This window comes from Streptopelia decaocto (genome assembly GCF_964273445.1).
Source record: "Streptopelia decaocto genome assembly, chromosome: 1".
Lineage (NCBI taxonomy): Eukaryota > Metazoa > Chordata > Aves > Columbiformes > Columbidae > Streptopelia > Streptopelia decaocto.
Genome location: NC_138663.1, coordinates 12,174,053 through 12,200,459, shown reverse-complemented (window position 1 = coordinate 12,200,459; position 26,407 = coordinate 12,174,053). Strand labels below are relative to the sequence as shown.

At 38.3% G+C, this 26,407-nt stretch overlaps 1 protein-coding gene across 1 annotated transcript in view; it reads right to left on the bottom strand.

Annotated features, from left to right (window-relative positions):
• Window positions 1-243: 243 nt before the first annotated feature.
• SEMA3C (semaphorin 3C) overlaps window positions 244-26,407 on the bottom strand; it is a 123,662-nt gene continuing 97,498 nt past the window's right edge. Inside the window, exons 12-18 of the mRNA XM_082045430.1 lie at window positions 26,041-26,263; window positions 16,614-16,702; window positions 14,426-14,467; window positions 12,994-13,151; window positions 9,302-9,369; window positions 6,118-6,248; window positions 244-4,199 (exon numbers count right to left, since the gene is read on the bottom strand). Of these exons, the coding sequence (XP_081901556.1) occupies window positions 3,786-4,199; window positions 6,118-6,248; window positions 9,302-9,369; window positions 12,994-13,151; window positions 14,426-14,467; window positions 16,614-16,702; window positions 26,041-26,263 (1,125 nt within the window). The 3' untranslated portion in view covers window positions 244-3,785. The remainder of the gene's footprint in view (window positions 4,200-6,117; window positions 6,249-9,301; window positions 9,370-12,993; window positions 13,152-14,425; window positions 14,468-16,613; window positions 16,703-26,040; window positions 26,264-26,407) is intronic.

Below are 26,407 nucleotides of genomic sequence, written 5' to 3'. Positions count from 1 at the left end.
TAAATGCTAACCTGCTTTTATACAAGGTCTTCATATGGGATAACCTCTGACTCTTCACATACTCCTGGAAATCCCCGCGACTGAGTGTTCAGTGCAGAGCAGGGCTCAGAACTGACCCGCTGCAATACCCAACACCACTTTCTAGGACTGGTTTAAGAAAGTCTGTGGGATCTTTTTCAGATAAAAAATTTAAGCTCCTTATTTTTAGCACACATCTGTAAGGGGGAGAGCAAAACATTTTTAAGTTGTTGCAACACACTTTATTTTGTCAGGCAAATAGCATTTCAGATATTCAATTAAATAGCACTATGTTAAACTACATTTTGTTCTTTCTTACACACTATATAATGCATATTCACTGTAATGACAGTTTCATCATGCTAGGAACCTATACACATACCTACACTTTTAAAAACAAGATTTTCTTAATAAAACACGCATATCTACAGTAACAACAATTGCAAAGAACACATTGTTAGGTCAAGATTTCAGCAAACTTTACAAACTACACAAAATAAAAATAGCCCCAAAAAATCCATACACAGTGAAGTTCTTAGCAGAGAACATATCTTTACATTTGGTGAAGTTATGCCTAGAAGTCATTTTGCTTTTGTGTTTTTTAAGGAATAAAATTATATACATTATTTAGTAATCCTTAAAATAGGAGGTATTAAATAGCACAAACAATATTACAGTCTTACGTTTTGGTGTTACCTACAGTAGAGGGGCTACTTTAAACAAATAAAAATTGCAGTTTGTCTCTCCTGTACATTCAGGGCCAAACCCTCAGCTGGTATAAACCACAGTAGCTAAATGCACAGCTAGCAAGTTACGTTAGTTTATTCCAGCCGAGCATCTGGCTCCTGATTACTCTACACATGGGGAAGGCTCGGACCAGTTATGCACTGACAGAAGCTTATTATATATATGCTGAAGTTTTCATGCAGCAGGGAAAATGTTAGTTTAAGTATAATCCCTTAAACAGTCATACCATAATAATGGTATATGAAGCAGCTTTAAAAATATTATTTTATAATCATATGAAACTCTGAGCTATGCTGATTGTTTTAACGGCATCCCTTATTGCCAATATTCTACTAGAAAACAGTGTAACTATAATTTCTGAGGCCTAATGGGGGCCTATTAAAATATCACTGTACCTAACCACTTAAAGGGTAAATTGTACCCTTATATACCTATTAATCACTGTATTCCATCTGGAAGCAATTATGATCCTCACAATAGACATTAATATCACACTAACTCTGCAGTGGATCTTCTGGGGAAATAGGAAGAGTGTGGCAGCATACAGAGTATATGCACTAACGTCATTCCAGGAGGTAGTTTGATTTTGTGGCACTCGATTTTTGGTTTGTCATTTACACACTTCAAAAGTCAATCATCCTCAGGAAAAAAATATTAAAAAATAAAAGAATTTTTTAAAAAGTGGTTTGCTGCACTGAAAGTCAGCTGGGGGGGGAAAAATCTTATTTTCTCTTATCCATCTCATTTTCCTTTTTTGTTTGTTTGTTTGGTTGGTTGTTTTTTTTTAAACTCCAGAGTGTGCCTTTGCCAGCTCTTGGGGCCAGATCCAAGCTCACTGAAGTCAATGAGAAAGTTTCCTGATGGTTTTCACAAGAAAGACCTTAGATACCAGTGGCTACCTACTGCAGAAATATGCATTTAGGCCTTGATTAAGGAAAGCACTTAACTAGATGGCAATATATGAGCAGGCTGGCACTACCATCCCCATGAAAGCAAACAGTAAGCACACAAATTAAATTCAAATTGATCCCACCAGTGTCAAAGAGACTTAGAGACAGTGTTCAAGTGGTTTGATCAATTAAGACCCATTTCCCGGCTATTCTGCATCAGGTGGTGACAAAGTGACACATCTGACTGATATCAGGAAAATACCAGAGTTACCTCCATTGCACTAGATCTTAATTCACACTGGCACAAACCCAGAGGTGTTCTCCTACACCCTATAGAGTTACTCACAGAGAATTCTAATAGAAACAGAATCAAAATAATGCCCGAAGAGTTTCTACAGAGACCCATCAAGTTGTTTAAAACTATATTTCAAATACAATATCCATCTGTTACTGCCTGGAAGTAACAGCTTTTAAAAAATATTTTTTCTTATCTTCTCTGGTATCTGAAATTATTTCCATTCAATTTTTTCCCACAAACTCACTTTCTTTATTTGACTCTTTTTTTCTCTCCTTTTTTTTTTTTTTTTTGGTTGAACATAGCTTAGTTTTGAGCTGAACATTATTTTTAATTCTATTGTAAAATATCATGGAATAAACCACAATTTTTCTAAGGTATTCACACATTTTTAATCTCTATTATCTGTCTCCTCTGAATGGAGTCAGTGGCTTTTGGAACACTTACATAGTAAAATGAGGAAGATTTGCCCCTATTTTTTGGCATTAGTGTTGCTAAAAAAAAACTCATAGTTTTTCCTAGGATGGCTTGATGCACATTTACCCAATTTTCAACTAAACGTACTTCACTAGACATGACAGCTACTTCTTAAACAAAAATATTTCCATTTAAACATGTCTCTCAATCTGTTAAACTTTTTGGTTTTTGACCCAAATCCATTTTTCAGTTTTATTTTTCCCTCATTCTTTTTTTTTTTTCCCTTTTATTTTCCTGATCTTCTTTTCATCAGAAGACTGAAAATAAGAGGCAATTGTGAAAATAAAACTGAAAAGAAAAAAGGGTACAAAGACTGGAAAATGGAAATGGTTTAATTTAAACATTCTAGTTAAAATATTTGCAACTTTGAGAAAACAGCTGAAAAAATAGTGCTTTACAATTTTCAAAGACACACTTGTTTCCACATTGTAGACCATCTCCAATTTAGCCATGGAACAGATTAAAGATTATCTATGTTTTTCATTTCTGCGTAAACACTATACAGTATACCCACATTCTCTCCTATATAAAAAAAAAATTGGAGTGGAATTATTTGAAAATAGCTAAAATACCTAAGTCACAGGTGCTTTTCAAACTGTATGTATAATGAACATTCTCAGCTTTGTGCCACTTATAAAGCTATGTAGTGTTACAGGGCACCCTATTTTAATAAAAATCAATATGAGCAGAGATATTTTAAGTTACATTCCAGAACTCATGAATTTATTACAACTCATACTATGCACAATAATCAGTGTTTCCTCTGACAAGCAATATTTTTTCTTTTTCTTCTTCTAGTTCCTTCATTTGATCTCTGAATGAATGAAACACTTCTATTATACTTTACTTGCTTCCTGTCAGAATGCATTCACATAATTTAAACTATGAGTGAAAGCTGTAAACCCAATATTGAACAGTAAACAAGAAGAAACTCATGTTCTTAAATGCAGTGCAAGGAAATCTTCGTACCATCCTACTTTGAGTATGCATCTTAACCCAGATTCTTTCACCACCAGTCTGTTAGGTACAGTTCCAGAGTTGCAAGACAATGCCTTGATTTTGTAAAAATTTCTAATCAACAGTAATTAAATGTTAAATGTGAATCTGGCTTAAGACGAATACTCAGTTCTGCTTCTAGGACAGAGCACAACTTAATGTCCGTAAGTATCTAGGAAAGAAAATGCTCTGCATTATTTTCTTTAGTTAAGTTATACTGCATTTTATTAGGAACAGGATCTTTCCTGAGGCTTGTTGGATTTTCAACTAATTTTTCATCAGATTTGCTCAAATTTGTTCTCAACAGACAAACAGAAGCCCCCTACAGTAAGGACAAATATATCTATTACTACAAAATAACATTAAGATCCAGGTAATTGATTCCTTCTATTTCTACTTTTCCTGCTATTGATAAGGGCCTTTAGTTTGCTGTAGTCCCCTCTCATCTTCTGGGATTCTTCCCTCTGCTGGCCGTGCTGTCTACTGTCTTTGCAGTACTGGTTGATCATCTGCATCTCTGAGTGGCTGAAAGCTCCCACAAAGTCCTTTGGGTGGAACTGCAGCGCCCGCACCGAGCTGGCCCAGGTCCAAGGGGACCACTTGTCAGTCATGTAGGCCACCATCTCTGGATCCAAGACTTTGAAATTGATCTTTGCTAAGGTCTGCTTGAAGCTGTTCTCCGTTGCGATGCAATGGTAAAGCCCCCGGTCACTGTCTTGGACAGAGCGAATGAGGAGTCCTTGCTCAGTGGCTATGATCCTCTCATTCAGCTTGACCTAGAGGGCAAAACGACAGAAGAAACTTCTTAGTGAATGTTATGGAACAACATAGTATTTGACCTCTTGGTAAGTCTCGCTACAAACATCTCCTTCTTTCTTAAAGGTACCATATTTTACTTCGTCACATCTTCCAGAGACCATTGTTATTTCTACTGTTAGGAGAGAACTCACTTCAAGGTAGGTAAATGTTGCTAAAGAAAATGACTTCAATATTTTTATTATGTTACAATAGATTTGATCAGGATGAAGACAAAAATGCAAATCTGGAGACTAAATGACAGAAGAATTTTCATAATGTTCAAACAGCAGAGCTGAGGAAATGAACTTTCATTTCAGGCTTACAACCCTGAGAATGTCTCTTCCAGCATCAGTGATTGCTGCTGAGACTTGATGGAAGAAAGATGCAGAGTTGGGGTTTGATCTGTTATTGAGCACAAAGTGGCTTCTGGTTCTGGCTTCTGGCTTCTGGCTTCACAAATATTGTGACTTTGAGGAGATTTGTGAGGGTGACTTCTGAAGAACTGTACTTGCACTGCAGAGTCTATAGCCTGGTATAAAAATTTTCATTGCAGTGGCCTTGGCTGGGACTTGGCTCATTGGAAACCAATTTTTTCATCTCCTGTTTCCTTTCTGGCTTCAGACCCTGGACAGTCCCTGGAGATGGTCACATCATTCAAAGGAAACAAGTTACCACAGCTTGTTGAGCTATCATCTGATTATAAATGACGGTGCAGATGTCACTTTGCATATCATCTGTGAAGTGTAAAAGTTGCTAATTTAACCCATTATGGAAGAATACCAGTGCTGGCATTTTTTTGAATGATTTTTCTATTTTGCCACTGCACTTTGCATTAGACCTGATTCTCTGGGGAATTAATTAATTTATTATGCTATTCTGTTACTGTAAACTTTTGCGGACATTCAGAAATCTGAGAGCTTGAAATGAAATTGACCCCTTGATTGCTTCAGTTTGTCTGTTGTTACTTAAAACTGCATTGAACATAGGAGCAAAAAAGGGAGATGTTCTGCTGAAGCAAAGGGTTAAAGAATGACACCTAGATTGCCAGAACATGACATGAGAAAACCAGCATGAAAGACTCAGTGAAAAGCTTGTAAGTCTTCTCTGATTTTGGAAAATAGCATGATATGAGAATAATGTTTTTCAGTATTTATAATCTATCAATAGACACCATATTACTTAATGTTTCATTTCAAAAGATGTTTTTTTATTATTTATAGAGTAACTGTCTTGGATTTGAAATGGATTTTTTCCCCTTTTATATTACTTAAGGAAGGCACATTCCCCATAAACAATCATACTGTATATTACAGTGCTGAAACTTGAGAGCCTTGGAGAGTGCAGTAATGGAAAATGTGATTGCACCATGGTGGGGAAATGCTTTTGTCAATACGTGTTCTTAGCCTGGACTAGTTTCTTGCTAAAGAAACCTTTCACATTTCTCCCACTTTTGCCTTTTATGTCTTCAATAGCACAGAAGGGCTACTGTCTACTGACTTCTTCCTGAACCTTACACAGGTTATTGCTTTTATGCCTATTTTCCTGGATCAATAGAAAGTCCTCAGTGCTGCAAACCTTCAGTTTGCAATTAGTAATGTGTGCAGGAAAAATTCATTAACTAGTTCCCTGATGTTAGGGGCTGACAGAATTTTCTGATAGCTGTTCTGCTCTGATAGAAATCACTGGGGCTGAGAAGTCAATTCCCAGCTATACTGAAATGTCCGCCCTTATTTATATGAATAAAGCACTGGTCACTGTGCTGCATCCACACAAATTCTCCAGCTTCACTGTAACACGACTGTCGGATGAAAACACAAACACTCCTTTGCCTTAGTTCAGGCAGTGGATGAGGTGCTGACTAAGGTCTCTTCCAGAGCCACTGCTCACATCACTCACCTCTTTCCTTCTGTCATTGTCTTTCTGTAGCAGCCACTTAATAGAAGCCTGAGGAGATTTGGGTGTGCATTCGAGAAACGTGGTGTTGTTTTTGACTCCATACTGAACTATTTCTGCTGCGTTTCTGTATGCTAGAAAGAAAAAGAAAACAGCTCAGGCTACTGTGAATGGCAATTTGATACAGAAAGCAAGTAAATGTAATACAGAAAAAACGTTTGCAATAAAGGTAAAATGAAGTATATCTGATCCCGATACTGGCTAATAATAAGTCATTTAGGGAAAAAAAAATCAGATAAATGAAATGAAATGTGAAGAAGTACATCCAGTTACAAACACCAATGTTTCCAATCATATATGGTCTGCTCTGAGTAAGTGGGATAATTAAACTCTGGGATATTGTTCCCTGTCCCCTGAAATGATCTCCTTCCCTACTAGTACAAGAATGCCTGTCTAGAGCTATCCAGAGAATGAAGCATTTAATACATTTCTTCACACTTCACAGTTTACGGGTTGGGGGAACATGGCTGTATGACTCCACCACAGCTGCGAGCCCTGAAGAAGGTTCTCTCCATTCCAGCTGTGTGCAGTAGCAAAGGGAGGCGAGAGAGGGCAGACGGGGCCCCTGCTTGTCTTGCACGGCAAGAAAAGGACTTGGCTCTGAATCTGAAATGCAGTGAATATGTAGACAGGCCAGCAACAGAGAGCAGGACAGATTTATAGCACTCCAGCAACACCTGGGCAAGCGCTGAGCATATGTCATCGCTTAGACTTGTTGTGCCCCTTTATAGTCTTGACAGAAGAGCAATTGGCAGTTACTGGTAGGAACTTTTAGATGCTCATTGCTTGGCCCAAATCATAATATTTGTCCTGAAAACAATATACTTCCAGATTTAAAAGCTTACATCATACTTTTTTTTTTTTTTTTTGACGAAGGAACAATGCAAATACCTAGAGGTCTATATGTCTAAAATCTGACTGTTCTTGCACAGTCCTAAGACTGTTTTTCCTCAGACTCTACTTTATCTCCTATTCTTTTCAGCTTCTTTCATCAACTGATATGTGAAATTGGAATCTATTCTACTACAGGAAGGAAATTTTACTTGGTTCTAGTCCTTCAGAGTTTGCAGTACATTTATGAGGTTGTACCAAAATCAATTGTAACTTTTAGGAGAATAATGTGGAAATATTTTGCGTTCATAGACCATTAGCTAGCAAAGAGCTTATCTGTGGGCTGACCAATCTGTAGCTGTGGTACAGTGAGAATCAGAGCTGTTACACATTATTATTCTTATGTACACTGGAACTAAGTGTACCACAAAAAGGCATTTTTGTCTGTTTCATTGGTCAGTATATACCTGACTTCTTACCTATTCCATACTACTAGTACTTATACAATCTAAGTAAAAGATTGATAGAATACAAATGCATTTCTCAAATGGCCATAAGGACTAACACAAGCATAACAATATTAAACAGAACATTTGAAAAGCAATCATACGAGCCCCTTAGTTCTTGAATATCTATTTAAAAATTGCATTATGCCAAAAATATTGAGTTTATACACGCAACCTATCATGTTTAAAGACTTCATTCCAAAATTATGGTTCCCTATGAACCTGGAAGATCTCTTGCAATTGCCTGACTCTCTGCTGTTTTGTCCTTTAGGTTGATTTCATTTTTTTCCCCAAACACAGCAGTTTTGCTATAAATGGCTTTAAATATATTTTGAAAGAGTCTAAGTTGCTGTTTCTTTTTATCTTTTTTCCACTGGGGGAACAACTTCCATCTACTTATGCTATATCCCACTGCTGTCACCAAAACTTCCTTATAAATTTCCTAAAACACATAAAACTATAAATACATCCACATTAAAAAAAAAAAAAAAGTTTGGAAAACAAGAAACCTGTTTCACAAGACTGTCAAGGTTTAAACATTTTTTCCCCTCAGCCCAGGAAGCAGACAGTTGACATTGTCACATTTTCCACATTGAAAGAAGAGACACCCACCCTTGGGGACAGACAATGGGTCAGTGGTCACAGCACATGACTGCAAGGTAGGACACGCAGCTCAAGTTACTTTAAGATACTCTAATGGTGGAGTAACCTTTTGTAATTGCTGGTTCAAGCTACTCAGCTTCATATAAATGGCCTAATACTGTGTCATGGGGAATGACCTGCTGGCACTCTAGATTGGCAGCTAGAGCAGGATTAGCCAGATTTGGGTTGAGGAATCTACACCCAGCTGACTGTTGTGGTCTGTTTTGATCCAGGAGATTCTTCTGAGACCCAGTAGAGACCATTTCAGTAGAATTATTAACTGAACCTTTCACATGTAACTCTTAAAGCATTGCTCTTTTATTCAAAAGATCGAATTGAAAGTTTACAGTCAGGTCTATTATTTGGTATCCAGATGAAAATGCACTTCAGAAGCAGAAGTGACAGGAGCATAATTCTCTAACAAGTGCCCTTGTTTTGATGGCACACTTTGTGATGGCCTAGCTCAGACATGCATGCAGTTGAAGAGGATTAAGCTGCCTTTATGTACGAGTCTACTCTTATTATGACTCGGGCCATATTTGACTGGTGTTCATCAATCTCGGGAAAGCGGTAGCTGGGAGGACAGCACTGGCTCCCCTGTCCACTCACTCCATGTCAAGCAGACTAAAGAGCTGCACAGTTGGAAATAAGAAACTTCATAAAGACATTTGGAATGGCTTCTTTTCCCACGTAAAAGGAGAAAGGAATAATTTTAACTGAAAAGACAGGCCTAGAACCTGCTGTTTGCTGAAAGATGTGATCCAAAACTCATCAAATATTTAGAATAACTAGAATTAGAATATTTAGAATTAATTAGAATAATTCTGAGGTCCAAGACTTAAATGCATGAAGAGGCATTAATAAAGACTGAAGAGATTTAGAAATAGAGAAGTCCTCAAAATAACTGTACCTGTTTCTAGTCAACACTGTCAGCTTCTCATTTAATGTGTGCTGATCTATTTTATCCCATATATGCAAGTTTCATGTAATTGCAAGGAAATATGCTAAAATGAAACCAAACCAAAACACAGACTTGGAAAGCCATTATGCTTTACCAGTAAACCACACAGATAATGTGAGTTACGATGAGTCACAAAAAGGAAAGTCATGCATTTTTCTATAGCATGAGGATCTCTAAATTATAGTACCTTTCAGGTTGAAACCTCGGCACTGAGTCAGAGGGTTTCCATGTCTCACGTCTTGCCTACGACTCCTCCTGAAATATTTTGTAAAAACAAAAATGTTATTCCAAGATAGCTACACTGCAAATAAACACTTTTTTTTTCTTTCACTAGGTCAACTGTTAGGGACAGTTCATGACCTACTGTTAGTGTGCTTTATTACTGGCAGGCTACCTCGAATGAAGATACTGTTCAAGTGAATAATCTGTTTGTTGAAGTTTATAAAATGGCTGTACTTTTTGTAGGTAAAGTAGTTTTGCAGTGGAGATGGAAGAGCTAGAGCTGACGCATAAAATAGATATATGTTGACTGTTGCAAGACCTAACATTCAAAGCCAGAACCCCCAGCTGGAACTCTCCAGAAATGCAAGCACCTAAGAATGAGATGCAGAAGGGTCACAGTGCTCACATCTAATGCACTAACAGAAAATTATAACATAGGGCATGTTCCCTCCTTGATTTTGGCAGGCACCCTATTTTTGGTGCCTGTAGCCACCTGGGTAGCAGAGTGACTGAAGTATTCATCCAGAATGGTAGAGAACTAAGGTTCTGTTCTGTCTTCTACTTGTGTGTGACTATTTCCAAAAGATACTCTAACTCACCAAATCTCAGAATACTTCTACATGAGACTCTGTTATATTATTTGGATGACAGATGAAAAATCACAATTCTGTAGCAAACTAGCTAGAGAGGTTACTGGGACTGGGAATGCTGGCATTTCAGTCCTCCTCAGCTAGAAGAACATAGCTCACAGAATTCAGTGCATGTAAATCTGGCACCTGAAATTTTTATTCTTATGATATATTGTTTTGTTTACTGAATATTCTGCAAGTTAATTCAATATTTATCAAGTAGAACAAAAAAATATATTGGTGATAGGCTGTTGCAAATAGATGCTCCTGCTATATGTATTCTGAACTATGGACTAATGACCCGTGAGATCAGAAACCATAAAAAGCCCCTGGAGCTCCACTACTGCTGAGTGAAGGGGGATGCCTCTGTGGTCACATTATACCAGGTACTGCACAAACACTCAAAGATAGTGCTTATAATCCTGTGTCACCTGATCCTTCACTGCATTGTTTGAAAAGGAAACTTTTGAGAGGTGAAGTTTCAAAGGAGTAATTTCTGACATTCCAAGTATATTTTTGAAGTTTATAATCAAAAATGTTTCATCTAATGGCTTGGGATCTTAACCTTTGTGAACTATTTGTATGAGTCAAAGGAAACAATGAAGAATTTTAGTGAATTTCAGGATTCCTCTGCTACCATGCGCTGTTCCATACTGTCACAAATGGCACACTGCTTGCATTAGGCAGCTCTGAGAACATAAACTTACAGTTTGATATTTATTAAAAAAAAAAGGTTGAGAAGCTAGTGTTTAGAAAATAAAGATAATACTGTCAGGTGTTTTGAGGGAAATCAATGTTGGATGAGGAACTGCAATAATCCATGGGAGAAAGAAGTGTCAAAAGAAACAAATAAGTGAATGTGTCCAGCAGATACTACTGTCTAGACTATGGGATTTGGCTCCAGTTACCCATGTTTTCTCCTTCTTAATCTTTTGTTAGATAAAGGGACAACTCATTTCCTTCACATATGAAAAACAGATTTGTTTTCCATACAGTATTAGGTGTTTATTTTGGTTTGATATAAAAAGCAAATTGCAAACAAAATGTCAGCATGAAAGCAAGCCCCAGTGGAAATAACCCTGGGTGTATAGAATTGAGATGGCAAGGAATCCACTGGAAACTGCACAGACTAAGTGCACCTGACTGCTCATTATATCTTTCCACTACTATGTTGGTATAGGAGTTAGGTGGCCTGAGACTCCGGGATTTTTCTTTTCTTTCCTCCCCCATTTTGCGACCTTTGTTCCATAGCAGAAAACAATCATTTTGCAGACTGGAGGCTGAACATACTGAGTGAAAGCAGTAAAAACCCCAAGTACTTTACCAATGGCTACATGGCCAGGTTGGGCTTCACCTTTTCATCTGAAATAAGGAATGAATTGAGAAAACTTTGCAATAACGAAAGTAATTGTCTTTCTCAGCTTGGAGGAGACTAAGAGGAGACCTCATTGTGGTTACAGCTTCCTCACAAGGGGAGAAGAAAGGGCAGGCACTGAACTCTTCTCTTTAGTGACCAAAGACAGAATCTGAGGGAATGGCAGGAAGATGTGCCAGGGGAGGTTTAGGTTGGACATTAGGAAAAGGTTCTTCCCCCAGAGGGTGCTGGAGCACTGGAACAGGCTCCCCAGTGAGGTGTCACAGCCCCAAGCCTGACAGTGTTCAAGAAGAGACTGGACAACACTCTCAGACACTTGGTGTGAACTGTGGGGTTGTCATATGCAGGGATAGGAGTTGGACTCGATGATCCTTGTGGGTCCCCTCCAACTCAGGACATTTTATGGTTCTGTGATTCATCCCAGTGGATGACATTGCCATCAGCTGGCTGGGGCACTGGAGCAGAGCCAAGCTTTGCCTGTTTCTGTCTGTGACCTCCCTCTGCACAGGTAAAGGAGTGAAGGCCATTAACTATATCTGGTCTTCTGTATCTGCAGCTCAGGTGCAGGCAGTGAGTAGAGTGGTGCACAGTGGGTAAAGCTCTGTCATCCATCTGAAAGGTTTGTTTCCTCTGCAGCGATACCTCATTGTGTATTCTGTAGCTCTGTTTGTATATCAAGTGAAATCTTAGTAATACAAGAGCTCACTACAGCCTCCTGCTATTAAATATTTCCCTTGGGATGAGGAAAGAGGCTCCTGTTTTGCATAAGAATTATGAGATGGACTATTAGTTCCATTGTAAATTAAAGAGAAATTGCTTTCCCTGCCTGCTTTAATAAATCTTATGTCAAAAACTCCAAATCTGCAGGCATTACATGGAAATCACATTTACCTAAAATTTCCCTGGAAATAATTATTTCCACTTAGGAGAAAATGAGGAACAAAAAGAACAAGTGACTTTATTCCTCAGATAGTCTGAGAGATATTTTGCTGCATTTAGGGTTATCAAAATTACATCCAGAGTAAGCAACTGAATTCAAACAAAGGGAACAAATGTTTCATGGATTTTGTGTGCCTGAGATGGAAGTATTAATATTTATGATTAAGAATGTGTTTTGTTTTGTTTTGTTTTCAGTCCATTACTTTAAATATGAAAAGGTAAGTTCTTTATAACATGTTTGCCAGGCTTTTCTCAGTGACAAACAATGATAAGACAAGGGGCAGTGGGTACAAACTGGAATACAGGAGGTTCCACTTATATATGAGAAGAAACTTCTTCACAGTGAGGGTGACAGAACACTGGAACAGGCTGCTCAGGGAGGTTGTGGAGTCTCCTTCTCTGGAGACATTCAAAATCCACCTGGACACATCCCTGTGTAGCCTCATCTAAGTGTTTCTGTTCCAGTGGGGAGACTGGACTAGATGATCTTTCAAGGTCCCTTCCAATCCCTAACATTCTGTGATTCTGTGATTCTTGCAGGACATACTCCTAGGTGGTGAATGATTCCAAGCACAATAGCTACAGAGGTTATTGTCTGTACATGCTCCTGAAAGGAATAACATCCCACTTTTCCACCACCTTACAACACCCCAGGCTACAGAGCAGAACAAAAGTCTCCTTTCCTTGCAGACTTGGCTGCTGAACACTGCTCACCTCTTCCCTGTGGGGTAGAACCTGGAGCAGGAGTTGCCGTCCCAGGCACAGTAGGGATCACGGGCCAGGCAGCAGTCGGCGCAGGCGCTCCCGTAGATGTGGCAGCGATGCAGGGACACCTGGGTGACCCCTTCGTCCGAGCTCACATACAACTGTTGCTGCAAAAGGGAATGGAAAGATTTATGTCAGATGTGGAGGAGCTTCACCCGAGACTTGGTTAACGCACCTAAAAACCTTTCAATTAATTTTGGAATTAGCTCAAAACCAAGAGGGGAGCCACTAATATATATAAAGCCAAGATAAACAGAAATCTCCCATGTAAACAGGCCTATAATATTTCCTCCTTCCTGTTAGAAAACACTTAGAAACACTGGGGAAATGTTAATGTTTTTTGGACATTGAGTGTCATTGTTCTGTTCTGGGGCAGACAGGCTGAGTTAATATTGCTCAGATTGGAGAACTTGGTTCTTATTCAGTGAGGATTATTGGCTCAAGCCTTTGAACTAAGTATTTTCTCTGCATATAGTCACTTTAATAAATATTACGCAGAGTTCCTAGTTGGATTTTCCAGCGCACAGATTTCAAAGACATAAAACCTAGAGATCATGCTGAGGCTTAGGGCCAGATCCCGATAGCCTTATATACCTGGAAAAATAAGCTAAAATAACTTTTTATAAGAAAGGAAAGCTTTTGCCAAAAAAGTTTAAAGTGACAGGGTCATCACCAAAATCTAGGCCAAAATGATTGTTCTACTCAGAAACAATTAATCCATTTTTTAAAAAGTATAAATTAATATTGAACAAAACCCCTGAAGCTCTCCCTGTCTTTTAGTCATAAAACTAAAAAATTACACTGAATTCAATTAAGTGAATAATATTTACTTGTTAGTAGTTATGAAAAATATTGAGCAACTTGTTGCTTGCAAAATCATGGAATACATATTTTTAGTTTGGGTGTTTAAAATTTCAGCAAAAACCCTCTCAGCTGTTTTCATCATTCTTATTGCCATTGTTTATTACTAATAAACGAACATGTACAATTGCACCACAAACCCGACAGCCCCAAGACTGCCTTTTTGCATTGACCAGACTTCCAAGAGAAAATTTCTTTTTAGAACTTATAGGAAGAAAAGAAGAGCAAATTTCCTCTTTTAATACCTTTTTTTTTCCCTTAATTGTCAAACAAAACAGCAAAAAAGATGACACTGTCGGTGAATTAGACATGATACATAATGAATATAAATTGTTTTATCTTAGTGGCTCTGGGGCATATTAAACAGCTAAGGGAAACTTCAGCCAAGTTTCTCCATATTCATCATGGAAAACCTCTTGTCTCTATTTAGTACGCTGCACAAAAAAATGTATTCTAACATTTTTAAGTCAATTTATATCTCAGTTAATAAGGACTAAGTAAGCACTCCAATTTTCTTTACCTTTTTAGATGAAATCTTCATTGTTGTTATAGGAGAGTTACTCTGAAAGACAAAATTCCAAAGCACATTTACAAGGCCTCTCTTGTTAATACTGTTCTAATATTAAAATTAAAAATAAAATTAAATCTAAGTCATATCTAAGAACACTATAACTTTTCATATCTTGGAAAGGCGTCACTCACTCCTACTAATTTTTTGTTATTTTCAGAACTAAACAAACCAAGGAATGTCTCAATAAATATATTGGCTAAACACAACTGCATTATTATTACTCGTGTGTCAACAAGTTCTTTTACATTTCAAAATTAACCTGCATCTGTGTTACCTCAGCAATACAGGAGCAGCACGTCTTGAAACCATTACTGTCACTTTGTAATAAAAACCAATGATCCTTGATGATGATGATGACAAAGAAAAATCACACAACAGCTCATGCATATTTACCAAATGATCCAGATAAGAATGTCATATTTCCCCTACACATTATCTACAGTACATACAGTTTGGTTACCATCCAACATATACTTCCAGATTATCAATGTCTAGAATATTAAACATGGCATGTGCGTTATTGAACATTACATTCCCAGAGACCATATACTACTGTGTGTCATCACTGTAGTCTATCATTGCCTGTGTCCAAACCAAATGTTAAAGAGCTGGAAAAGGAATTATCACATTCATTGCCTTAAGAAAATGAAGCAATTCATTATTCTCAACCAAACAAATGATAAAATTGATGGTAATAAAAATGTTCAGCACTTCTTTAAGATTTAGTATTTGCTCAATCACAAAGGAAAGCCATAACGCTGGGCCAGGATTAACTGCAGTGGACTACAAGCAGAGCAGGGAGGCCAGGACTAGAAAATCTGGCTGCGAACTATGTGAACTGGCAAAAGTTTGAAGGAGTTTAGAGCTGCTGTAGTATCTAATGAGCTGTCTGGAGACTCAAGGTCAAATGCAACATTGGATCTGATGCCACATTCTCCTTTCCTTGCTTGTACTCTGGAAAGGAATCAGTGCTTTGCTTACTCTTGATATTTACTTGCACACAGCCAGTGATCTCATCCCCTCCTCTTGGAGAGACTCGTGAAATACTGCTGTGCTGCCCACACAGATTGCAATGGCAGAGGTTACTGTATTGTGATTTTTAGGGTACAGGACAAAACGTCTGTGCACAGAGGTCAAAAGACAAAGTTTAGGGTCAGGATTGCTCTCAGCCCACCTATCTGCTTGCTCTTTTAATTTACCTTTCAGTAGATGGAATTAGTAACAGTTAGATGAAGGCTAGTCTTTAGGTAATATAACTCATGTATCTTTTTTAAAGGGAGGTCTTTAACAAAGGCGTAGAAAGACTAATTATGCCTTTATGAGGTTTAACACAGAGTAAATTCTTTTTCTTAAAGAAATTTTTAAAGCTGTCTGTCTAGATAAAAAAACTTTAAAATTTCATTTTTGTATCCTCTTAATGAAACAGAAAAGCCCATAACAAAATGCTTCACTAAGTTTATAGATGCATACTACCATTTGCCCTAAGACTACCTGCTTTAAAGAATAGCCCATTCAAAAATTTGAAAGGGATTTTCAGCATGAGGGTGAACATTTTCTTTAGGTTGTTAGAAGCTGCTACATGCCAGAGTGATTGACAGAGGTTATTCCCTTATTTCTGCCTGTAGTTGTTTGTATTTCTTTTCAGCTTATGTTGTGTTAAGCCTGTAGCTTTCTTGACTCCAGAGGCATGTGGCTTTGAAGAACTGGAGTTAAGTGAAAACACCAGTTTGCTTCCACTGTGCAGCTCGGAATCAGGAAGATTATCAGATAAGCAAAGTAATACAAAAATCTTAGATTCCATCTGTAAATAGCGACAGTCTCAATACATGATGTCAATGATAAAAGTTGCCTTCTGGCAGCCACTGTAACATGACCTTGTAAAAATCCAAATCCTTCTAGTCAGTATAACAATATAAAAAATAAGCAACTTAAATATAGGAGAAAAAAAAACCCTTAAGCTAACTACAGCCTTCATAAGAGTGACATTTATCTTCCTCTTTGGGTGGGTATCAAGCTGACAGTATGCACATTTACTTGATCTTTTATCAAGTCACAGTTGCCCTTGCCAAAGTCTCTTAGAACAAAGTGTTTGTGTGAACACACACATTGGAAGAGTAAAAGTAGGAGCAAGCCAAACCTGAAAAACCTCCAGCTCTTCTAAAATGAGTTCTCCACTTGCAGAGAAGTTGGTGGGTAGAACAACAACTTTTTGTACGGTTCCTTGATCTGGAAAAGATGAGAAATAGTGAGACCATGTGGCAGTGAGAAAGAAAGAAAAAAACAGATGCACCATTAGCAATTATGAAAAGAAACCACCAAAGCAAGCTCTGTGACATAGAGAAATATATTAAAAGATGTTCAGTAATTTTTAAGGTGTGGGGTAAGAAAGAACCATGAGATGATTCCTTCCCAAGTCACAGACTGTTGATAACTTGTTTGTGACTGTATATGGTATTATTCTTATGTATGAATACGAAGAAGTCATGGTAAGATTGGAGTTAATACCATTACTGTGTACCATTCTACCCAAAAACATCAATCAAAATCAATATCTTCTGTGCTAGTTGCTGTACAGGTACACAGACAGAGGCAGTATCTGTCCCAATGATCTCAAAGTAAAAACACAGCTATATCAACAGAGGAAACATAGCTACTGTAGAATTTAATATATATTGATATTGATCAATAAAACATAACAATAACTGATGACATGAAAAGGTAAATCTTCCAAAGAATAACTCCATCTGCACCTGAACAAAAGCAAAATGAAGTAAAATGAAAGTTGGGGTGTTCTTTGTTTGTTTGTTTGTTTTTCAGGAGAGTCAATAATCAAGTCTGTTATATTTGGTTCATAAGGAAAAAAGGAAAAGCAAGGCAAAGATACTGTAGCTACTTTATCATGGCTGCCCTCTCAAAATGCAGTTCCAGGCCTCCCAAATCCATGCAGGTCAAAGGAATAAGAAGTAAGAAGAAAGGGACAATGGCAGTGTTTTTGTGGGGTAGATGTGATAAGGGAGACTAAAGAGATATTTGTGATTAGTTTACCAAATGTGTTATGCAGAAAGAATATCTGTCCAGGAGGGACCTGTCTATGAAGGCTCTTAAAGGCTGAGACAGCCACTGAAGTACCTCTCATGTGGCAGAACATGCAGAATATGGGAGAATCACAAGGATAGGCACGGAGTATTTTTACGTGGAAAAAGCACAGCACATAAAGTTCTTCTTGCCTGAAAGGTCTGGAAATTAGTCTGAGTAGAATGAATTTATTTGCTCAGTATTGATTCTGAGGAATGACACCACATGGTATAGATTCTGTTTGGCCTTCAAAAGTTTTATGAGCAATACAGACTTGTGCAGATAGTAAAACATTAGTACGGTATAATATAGGTAAGTATTTCATGTATTTTTAGGAATTTGTGACCAAAGAAAGGAAATCTCAGCTTCCTGTTTGGCAATTCATGATGCAGACAATGTAAACTGAAAACAGGCAATTTTGCTTTTAAGGTCAGTGACTAAATACCAGAGCTGGAACTGCAGGGCAAGTTGGTTGCAGTAAATAATTTGCATCTTCTTATTTCCCTAGAGAAAGCCAGCAAATAATAATATATTTTACTTAAAAAAAAAAAAATCAGGTTTAAAGCCAGAATATTGATATGTAATGACCTGACCACACACAGAGAGCACATTGTATTATTTTATCATTAAAAAGCAAAAAAAGGAAAACTGAAAGCTGACAAGACTCAAAAATGTGTAGCTATCAATTGTACTTGCTCAGGGCACATTAGGCATGAATTTTACATGAGAATTTCCTATGGAGAACATTCATTCTCATTATACAATGGCATGATAAACCAGTTCCTTCCGAAGAAACTTTACTGAAACTAAATCTTGTGATAGCACAGCTGTGGTCTAGACTGGGTGCCAGTATTAGCAAAGCTATGAGAACCGAGAGAGATTTACTAACTGCCAGGACCCACTGAAGCTTTAAACTGCTGCAGATGCATCCCTCAGTGGAGCTAAGGAGAAGCATGTGTGTGTGTGTATTTCTGCTCCTGCTAAAGTGAATAACCCATGCACAAATGTACACAACTTAAGCCCAGTCTAACTCTGCTTCTTTGCATCGTTTTATCAATGTCCTCTCTCTAATGTTAAACTACACCATATAAAATACTGCATCAGGAGTGCAGGAAGGAGTTGCAGCCTTTTGTGGGTTTTGTTTTTGTTTCTCAACTGCCTGCAAAATGTCAGCTACCTGTAACCCTGATATACAGGGCACTAAGCATGTTGACAGTGACCTTACCTGCAAAGGAATGTGAGCTTGCTGAGCCTCTGAAGAACCGGTTTATTTCAATGATCCATTAGCACATGCCCCACATCTAAAATTCCTAAATAGTCTTTAGTCTTCAAACATTGCCCCAAACTGAAATCAGAACCTGAGGGGAGATTTTATCCTGGGCATTGGCACAGAAAATACTGATAATGCCTGACGCCAAGTCCTTGTGTCCTAATAACCTTTCTTATTTGAAAACTAGGTTCCTATCTACCTTTTTGTCACACCCCAGTAAAATACACAGAGTTAAGGACTGTTTACCTTGTATTAATTCCCTTTGACTCAATATTTCACCATTCACTTTGATTCAGTATAGTACCATGAGGGACAGATCATTGCAGAAAGGAATGTTCCATTGTTTTAAAGGAATTAGTAAACTTAATACAACATTTAAAACAGATATTCATATTAAGAAAAGTAGGCAATAAGAAGCTATTCATTAAACAAAACCACGTAGAGCAAGGAATTCCAACAGTCTGTGTGTACATATATATATGCATATATATACATACTTCCAACAATACATGGCTTGTAGGCTGTAGCTCTCCACCCCTTCTATAGTTTTTCTGCTTTTTCTCAGCCTGTCCCTTAAATGAAAAGCAAATATTTGTGCCCAGAGAACACTTCTTATTCCTTTCTCAGTATTACTGAGTTCTCCACTATAAGCACAGTAGCTGACAAATCAAGTCACCTATATGTGTTCTGTCAGAAAGCTTATGCTACATCTCAGTTTTGCTTATTTCCTTTAATGACAAAGTAGCAAGCTAAATTCCCTGGGTCAGGAGGAAGGTTGGAAAGGATGCAGCACTGCAGGAGATATTTCCAAAGTAGTAGTGCCTGAGCTGTTTCCCAGTGTATTTCACAATAATTTTTTGTGTTGTGAGCCAGGCATAAAAGATCACCAATCAAGTATAAGGTTTTTTTCGTTGTTTTTTCCACATTTAGGTCAACGTATGAGTTTATAAGCTAATTCTGTAAAAACCATAGAAGTGAACAGGACGGTTTCCTTCTCTGTTTTCTTGTTAATTCCAGAAATACGCTTGAAAACAGTTCTACATTGTTGTGATATCACAGAGTCATGAAAAAAGCTATTGTGCCTCCAAAATATCAAACCATCTTTAGAATATATGAAGTGAAGAAGCAGATCTATGCTTACCACTTCCCTGACTTTTCACCGGGAGCTGTTTGCAGCTTCGCATCAGCCCAACAGCCTGCGAGTCAAGGGCAGATGGACAAAGGAGAAGGAATCTCCCTCAAGCTGACCGCAACAGGACAAGGGCGTCTCATAGTGACTGCTTTTTCTGTTTCAAACCTGCTTGGGCAACTCTAGGTCTCCCAGCTTGACATGGAAGACAATGTTACTGAGATCACATTCCTTCTGAGAGGATGGAGAAAGAGGGAACAGCAAGGGAGGAAAATTATAACCTCCTGCTGGCTAAACCATGGTGTAGAGTCTGGAGAGTGAGAAATAAATAGAGAAGACGGAAATCCAATAAATGGTCCAAGGAAGGAAGGAGAGACGAATAAATACTATTACTGCTAATAATAATAAAAAGAAAAAGTAAACAAACAAACAAACAAAAAGCTTTCTTGGAATGCAGGGTACGATTCTGGACCCATATTAATCAACTAAGCTTCACGGATACCAGTTGGATTATGCCTGATTATCTTACTGACCATGGGCAATGGAAAAGGCAAATCTTAATGAACAGCAATTAAAAATACACAGGTGTTTGGCTGGAATCTATATTCCAGAAGCTGAATCTGCAGGTCTGTGTTTAAATCTTGTTCTCTGAATTTTGACTATATTTTCTTTCCCCAGCCTTAAGTGAACACTCCAGTGATCGGCATTGTGAGCCTCAGAGAGAGTCAAGGCCCATCCACCCCTGAACCACATCACACACACAAATTGAACAACAAATAAAAAACCCGAGTTTCCACATCATTAAAAGATGACTGCAATGGAGACTAACTGGTACCTTGGCAGGAGTTTCACATAGAAGACTCCTGCAGTAATCCCCCATCCCTGATATGTCACGCATTGCTGGAAACCCTCCGAAAACTTTTATCCATGTTGTACCTGTCAGCCTAATGGTAGTTTAATTATTTTTGGTCTCTAATTTGAGTTGAATCTGATGCAAACAAATAACATTATGATGAAAAAAAGACAGCAAAGACTTTGAACAAAGCTTAAAATATCTCTGTTCAAGAAAATGTTGAGTTTCAACAAGACACCTGAGATGGTGGCAGGTTAGCAGTTGAGGCTGAGAGCCAGGTCCCCATACTCTCTGATGTCCTTAGGTGTCTGCTGTAAGCCAGGGCTTCTACTACAGCCACCTAATCTCTCTGTGCTTTAGTTCATCTATCAAATGGGTGTAACTATTTTCTAGCTCATAGAATTGCTGTGAAACTTTGTCAAGTCATTTCAAGCTACAACAAAGAACAGAAAGATGGATACAAATGTCTAATGAGCTCATACTTGAGGGCAGAACTTTCACATAGGCCCAGCTTAGTCAGTCTTCTGGGACACACTGTGATCTTGTTTGAACAAAAACTGAACAGGGAAAATGAAACAGGTGGAGGAACACCCTCTCAGCTTACATATCTTCTTAAAAGGCTGTGAAAAAGCTTTGGATGAGTTGGTCAACAAAGGCTTTGAATGACGCAGGCAGTGTGACCAAGAGGAAGAAGGAAACCCTGTCTGTTGCCTGTTGTGCCACTGTTGTGCAACATCATCTTCCCAAGCTCATAGACACGAAGCTGCAGCCAGTGAGTCTGTGGGAGGCAAGTTTGCTCTTCTGACCAGATTATCTCTTTCCGTTAGAATCTGTAGTTCATTACATGATTTCGGCTGTCTTGTTACTGGAGGCTACTCTTGTCAGCAAGGTTTAGTTTTCCAAAAAGGCAGATATCATGCAACACCATGAAAATGAGTATTACAACCTCAGCTCTGAAGGCACTTACTGCATCCAGACTTCAAAAACAAGCGTTGCATCAGAGAAGAACAGAAAATAAAAAACATCGATGAACCTCATGCCACATCAGATGCATGTGGCCCACATTAATCATCTGAATAAGCAACACTGAAGTCTGAAGTGTCTTTTCATGACAGGAACTTAGATCTCTTTACACAAAAATATATCCTAACTTGATAGCAAGCGGCTGAAAAAAATCCTATTGGTGCCTGTGGCTGTTTAATGTACCCAAGTTTGACCCAGCATTTAAATATTTTCATAACACCAAGAACAATAAAAAATCCCATGCATAATCTTTCAGTTGTGCAATCTGCGTGTACTTTGACCAAAGGCTTTCGTACTGCAAGCAGTAGGTGGCATGCTTAAAAAATAAATATTAATCTCAGGAAAATGTTCTCATGCTGTTTTACTGCTGTTCTTAAAACTCAGATGGAAAACAACCTACCAAAGGATAAATGGAAAATGTTGAAAGATTGGGTTCTTTAGATATAGCTGAAATGAGTAAAGTAATTACAGTAAAACTCCAGGGTGAATCAAAAACTTCAGGACTGAGTCCCAGCCTACCACAGAAATGGGATAAGCGAAGCAGAACTCTAACCCCAAATTCCCTAACTGCTTATGTTATTACTCATTGCACAGGGAAAAGGTATTATCAGCACCGCCCTTGTCAAATATGCAGATGAGTGATTACATTATATGCAAGTAAGTTGTCCCTTGGGTTTCTGTTTGGGAAGATGAGGTGTACAGCACCCTCCTCTTGCAGCACTGCTCTTTATTAATAAAGACTTGCTCCTTACTCTAAATCAACTCATTTCAGAGTGTGGCAAAGAGATCCCTTTGGGTAGACTTAACAAAACCAGCAAGCTTTGTTAAGTGTTTTGGGAGTATTCAGGTTGAAAAGCATAGAGAAAATAGAAGATGGTTATAATTTGAAAAGCAGGTGAAATGCTGCAAGAACAATGTCTGTCCCTGGAACTTACTTTGTTACCAATGTAGGCAAGCAAGGAAGAAAAGCAACATATTAACTCTGGACATAGATCAGCCTCTGTGAGCAGCTCAGCACTTTTGTTTCAGGGTGTGAAGGAAACACTAAACTTAGTTCACACTAATGTGAAAAAATTACACAGCTGCCTACACCCTCCCATGCCATGGTGACACGATGAAAACCACTGGGGTTCTTGGAGCTTTCTACTTCTGTTATTCTTCACTTGCATTCAGGAACTGATTTATTACTGAGGCTATAGAGGAGGAAGAGAGGCAAAGCTAAACATTTTCTGTGTTCTGCATCTGGCAAGACATAAAACACTCCAATTTCAAGCATGAGACAGGTCACTGACAGTGACAGACATGGCTGGCAACATCTCAGTTCAGCAGCAGTAACTCATCATCCAAGCTGAGTGTAATTGTCACCAGGTGTCAAGTCCCATTGTCTCCAGCTGTGGGGCTCCAGACTCCCAAGGAAATTATCACATGAAATTCTCCTATACAATGTGGTTTTTGCATTTGCTGGGATGAACTGACACCAAAGCAAATCTCCTCAACATTCTTTTTGACAGTTAATATCTCTATCGAATCCTCTGGAGTCTCACAGAAGCAGAGAATAAAGAAAACTAGTTTCTCCGCTCAGTGGCTGAAACTTGATCAATTTTATTTAAAAGGGCTGAGAAATGCAGTAACTTATATTGCACCAGTTTCTTCTGAGGAAGATCTTGGAAGCTATTAATGTCCTGTGCCCTTCTCAGGGAGAACAATGCCTCCCCTCCAGCTAACTGGAAAGCAGACAATTATCCTTGTCTCCAGTGTAACACAGAAGATAAAGCAATGAATATAAATTATCAAGAGCTGCAGTTTTCATATTTATACCATAATGGACCCTGTGCTGATACACAGCAGAGGATTAACAAAACATAAGAACAAGCTGAAGTATGTTAATATTTCTAACTAGTAACAGGTGTATGAGTGAGACAACACTGATCACCTAAAAAGCCGGGAGCTAATCAAATTATAAAATGAAAGGAACTGTATCTCTTGCAGAATTATGGAAAAGCTAAATATTGTGCTAAATATTGTGTATTGTGCATTTTCATGCACATTTCAAACTTTCAGTACATTTCCAGTATTAACTATCACTGCTACACTGAGAACCCTATATTGGTTGGACACTTTTCCACTAATCTGTAGTAGAATTTTCCTCCAATTAACATCAGATATTTAGAGAACATTTTAAAACAATGGCTCTGCTATAAAACATTCATTTGAAAGATCTGTACTAGTCTACCAAGCTATTACTCTGGCTAAACGAAGAGATTTGGTGGGGAATAAAGCTAATAGAAAAGCAAACCTCTTTTACTAGGAGTTCTTGTGGAGTCGTATAACAGTAGTAGGGACAATCTCTATTAATACTTCTTATATTTCTTCAATAGTGTACAAAGACTCTTCACTTTTGTAGGAAAGCAGGAAAATGACCCTGAAGGGTCCCAAAGTCAAAAACTGTAGCTGCATTAAATAAAGTAAAAAGACAATGCGGTTACATGTTGTGGGGGGGGAAAAGAACCCTCACTTCAAGAAGAAAGGCCCATCCTAATTAACTTTATTTGGTAGTTTCCAATGACTCTGCAAATAGAATTAGAAAGATGGTCAAGAACAACTTAAAAATCATTTAGCAACTGCCAACCAAGAAAAAAAAAAAAAACCCAGATCAAAAATTGATGAAATTTCTAACGTAATTCATTAGCCTGAGATTCTCCTACCTTGACTATGCCTCACAGTACACTAAGCATTCACAGTACAGTAGATGGTGACCTGGTAATTGACACAAGAATATGAACAAAGCATTTATCTTTTCCCATTTCCTTTCATTGAACTGCAAAACCCTGTAGGCTGGAAGGTGGTCTGAGAACTGATCTGGTCCAGTCTCCCACTCAAAGCAGGTTGCCTGGGGCTGTGTCGGGCTGTGTTTTGAATCCTTTGAGTCTCTGAGGAAGAAGACTATTCTATGATTGTGTAAAGGAGAATTCACAATCTCTCTGGGCCCTTGCAATGTCCTACATTGCAACTCTCCATGTTCATTGCCTCTCACCCTGACACCAAGCACTTTGAGAATAGTCCAGATCTGTTTATTTCCATTAGCGAGTTGTACTGTCCCATTAGATAGGTGTCAGCAGCACTAAGCTTAGCTTTCCCTGAATAAACTCAGCTCTCCCAGCCTCTTCTCATATACCACACGCTACAGTTTCTCAGCTCATCTTGTTCCATTAGGTCAATGTTTTCGTTGTACTGGGGAGCCCACAAGTGGACATGGTACTCCTGACAGGACCTTAATGCAGGGGAAGCATCCCCTCCAGCAGCCTGCTGGCTGGATATACTTCTGCTAAGACAGCACAGCATGCAGCTTGTCTTCTTAGGCACAAGGGCACCCTGCTGATTTTGATAGCTGGGGAGGTTTTTCTGAAATAAGTGAAGATAGTTCCTTTTAATCCTGCCCTTATAGAAGCCTGAGATTCTTGAGAGAATTTTCAGCACCAGCTTCCTAAATCTATTATAACAGGATGGCTATTCCGAGCCCCATGTGAGTTTGCTGGCAGACACGGTTATCGTACAAGCAGAAAACAACCAGGACCCCAATAATATGTGAAGCATATAAGCAATGCAAGCCATTTCTATAATTATTTTCTGATGTTCAGAGATATATTTGTTCTCCTGGAGTTCTTTTCCTTTGTTCTACTTGAAACCATCTGTAGTAAGAAAAGATTAGCCTTTGTGCCTATCAACCTATAATGCCCTGTTAACCCAGCGGGAGTTTCAGATGTGAATGCATTCTAGGGTCTAGCCAGAGCATGACTCTGCTCGTCTGCTTCCATCAGAGGAGTGTGATTCATGTCTGAATATTTTAAAAAATCAGAACTGATCAGTGTGAGAATCACTTGACCTGTTCCCTGCAGACAGCATAACACCAGATTCAAATTTGATGTAAGTAGAAACAAAATGTAGGTTTTATTAGACAGAAATTATTTTAGAATACTTGGATCAAAATCTCTGATTCTCTGTGTCCACTATTGCTAGGACTCCAAGTATTTTTTTTTTTTTTTTTTTTTTTTTTTTTTTTTGGTGGAGTTGTGGAATTGTTATTTCTGCCTTTGTAACATCTGATTAGGTTGTACTTTTCTTCAGAAGTAGCTTACACAGCATATATTAAATAATGAGCTGATTGGAAATTGTAATGCGATGGAGGAAAACGACTATTGATAAGTTTGTCTTACCTGTTCCAAGAAATAAGACGTGGTATCTTCCGTCAGCAGCATTAACTCGATCCACAGCAATCTTTGTATACTTGTAGTCGGCTCCTATCCGGATGATTAATGGCCTCTTGTGTATTGGGTAAATAGGATTAAACATCAATGGGTGGTTCCTGATGAAGGTCACAACATCGTCTGGAAACTCTTTGGTTGTCCGCATATTAGGTGTAAAGGCTCCTCCTGGACACTGTTAAAAACATGCACGGCAGGGCTTAACAATACTGACCATCCTTCAGAGAGTTTTCATCTTCTAGTCATTTACAAATATTGACAGAGAGTTGACAAAGCAAGTTCCCGAAAGAGCACTTCAGATTCTGACTGAAAGTAATTA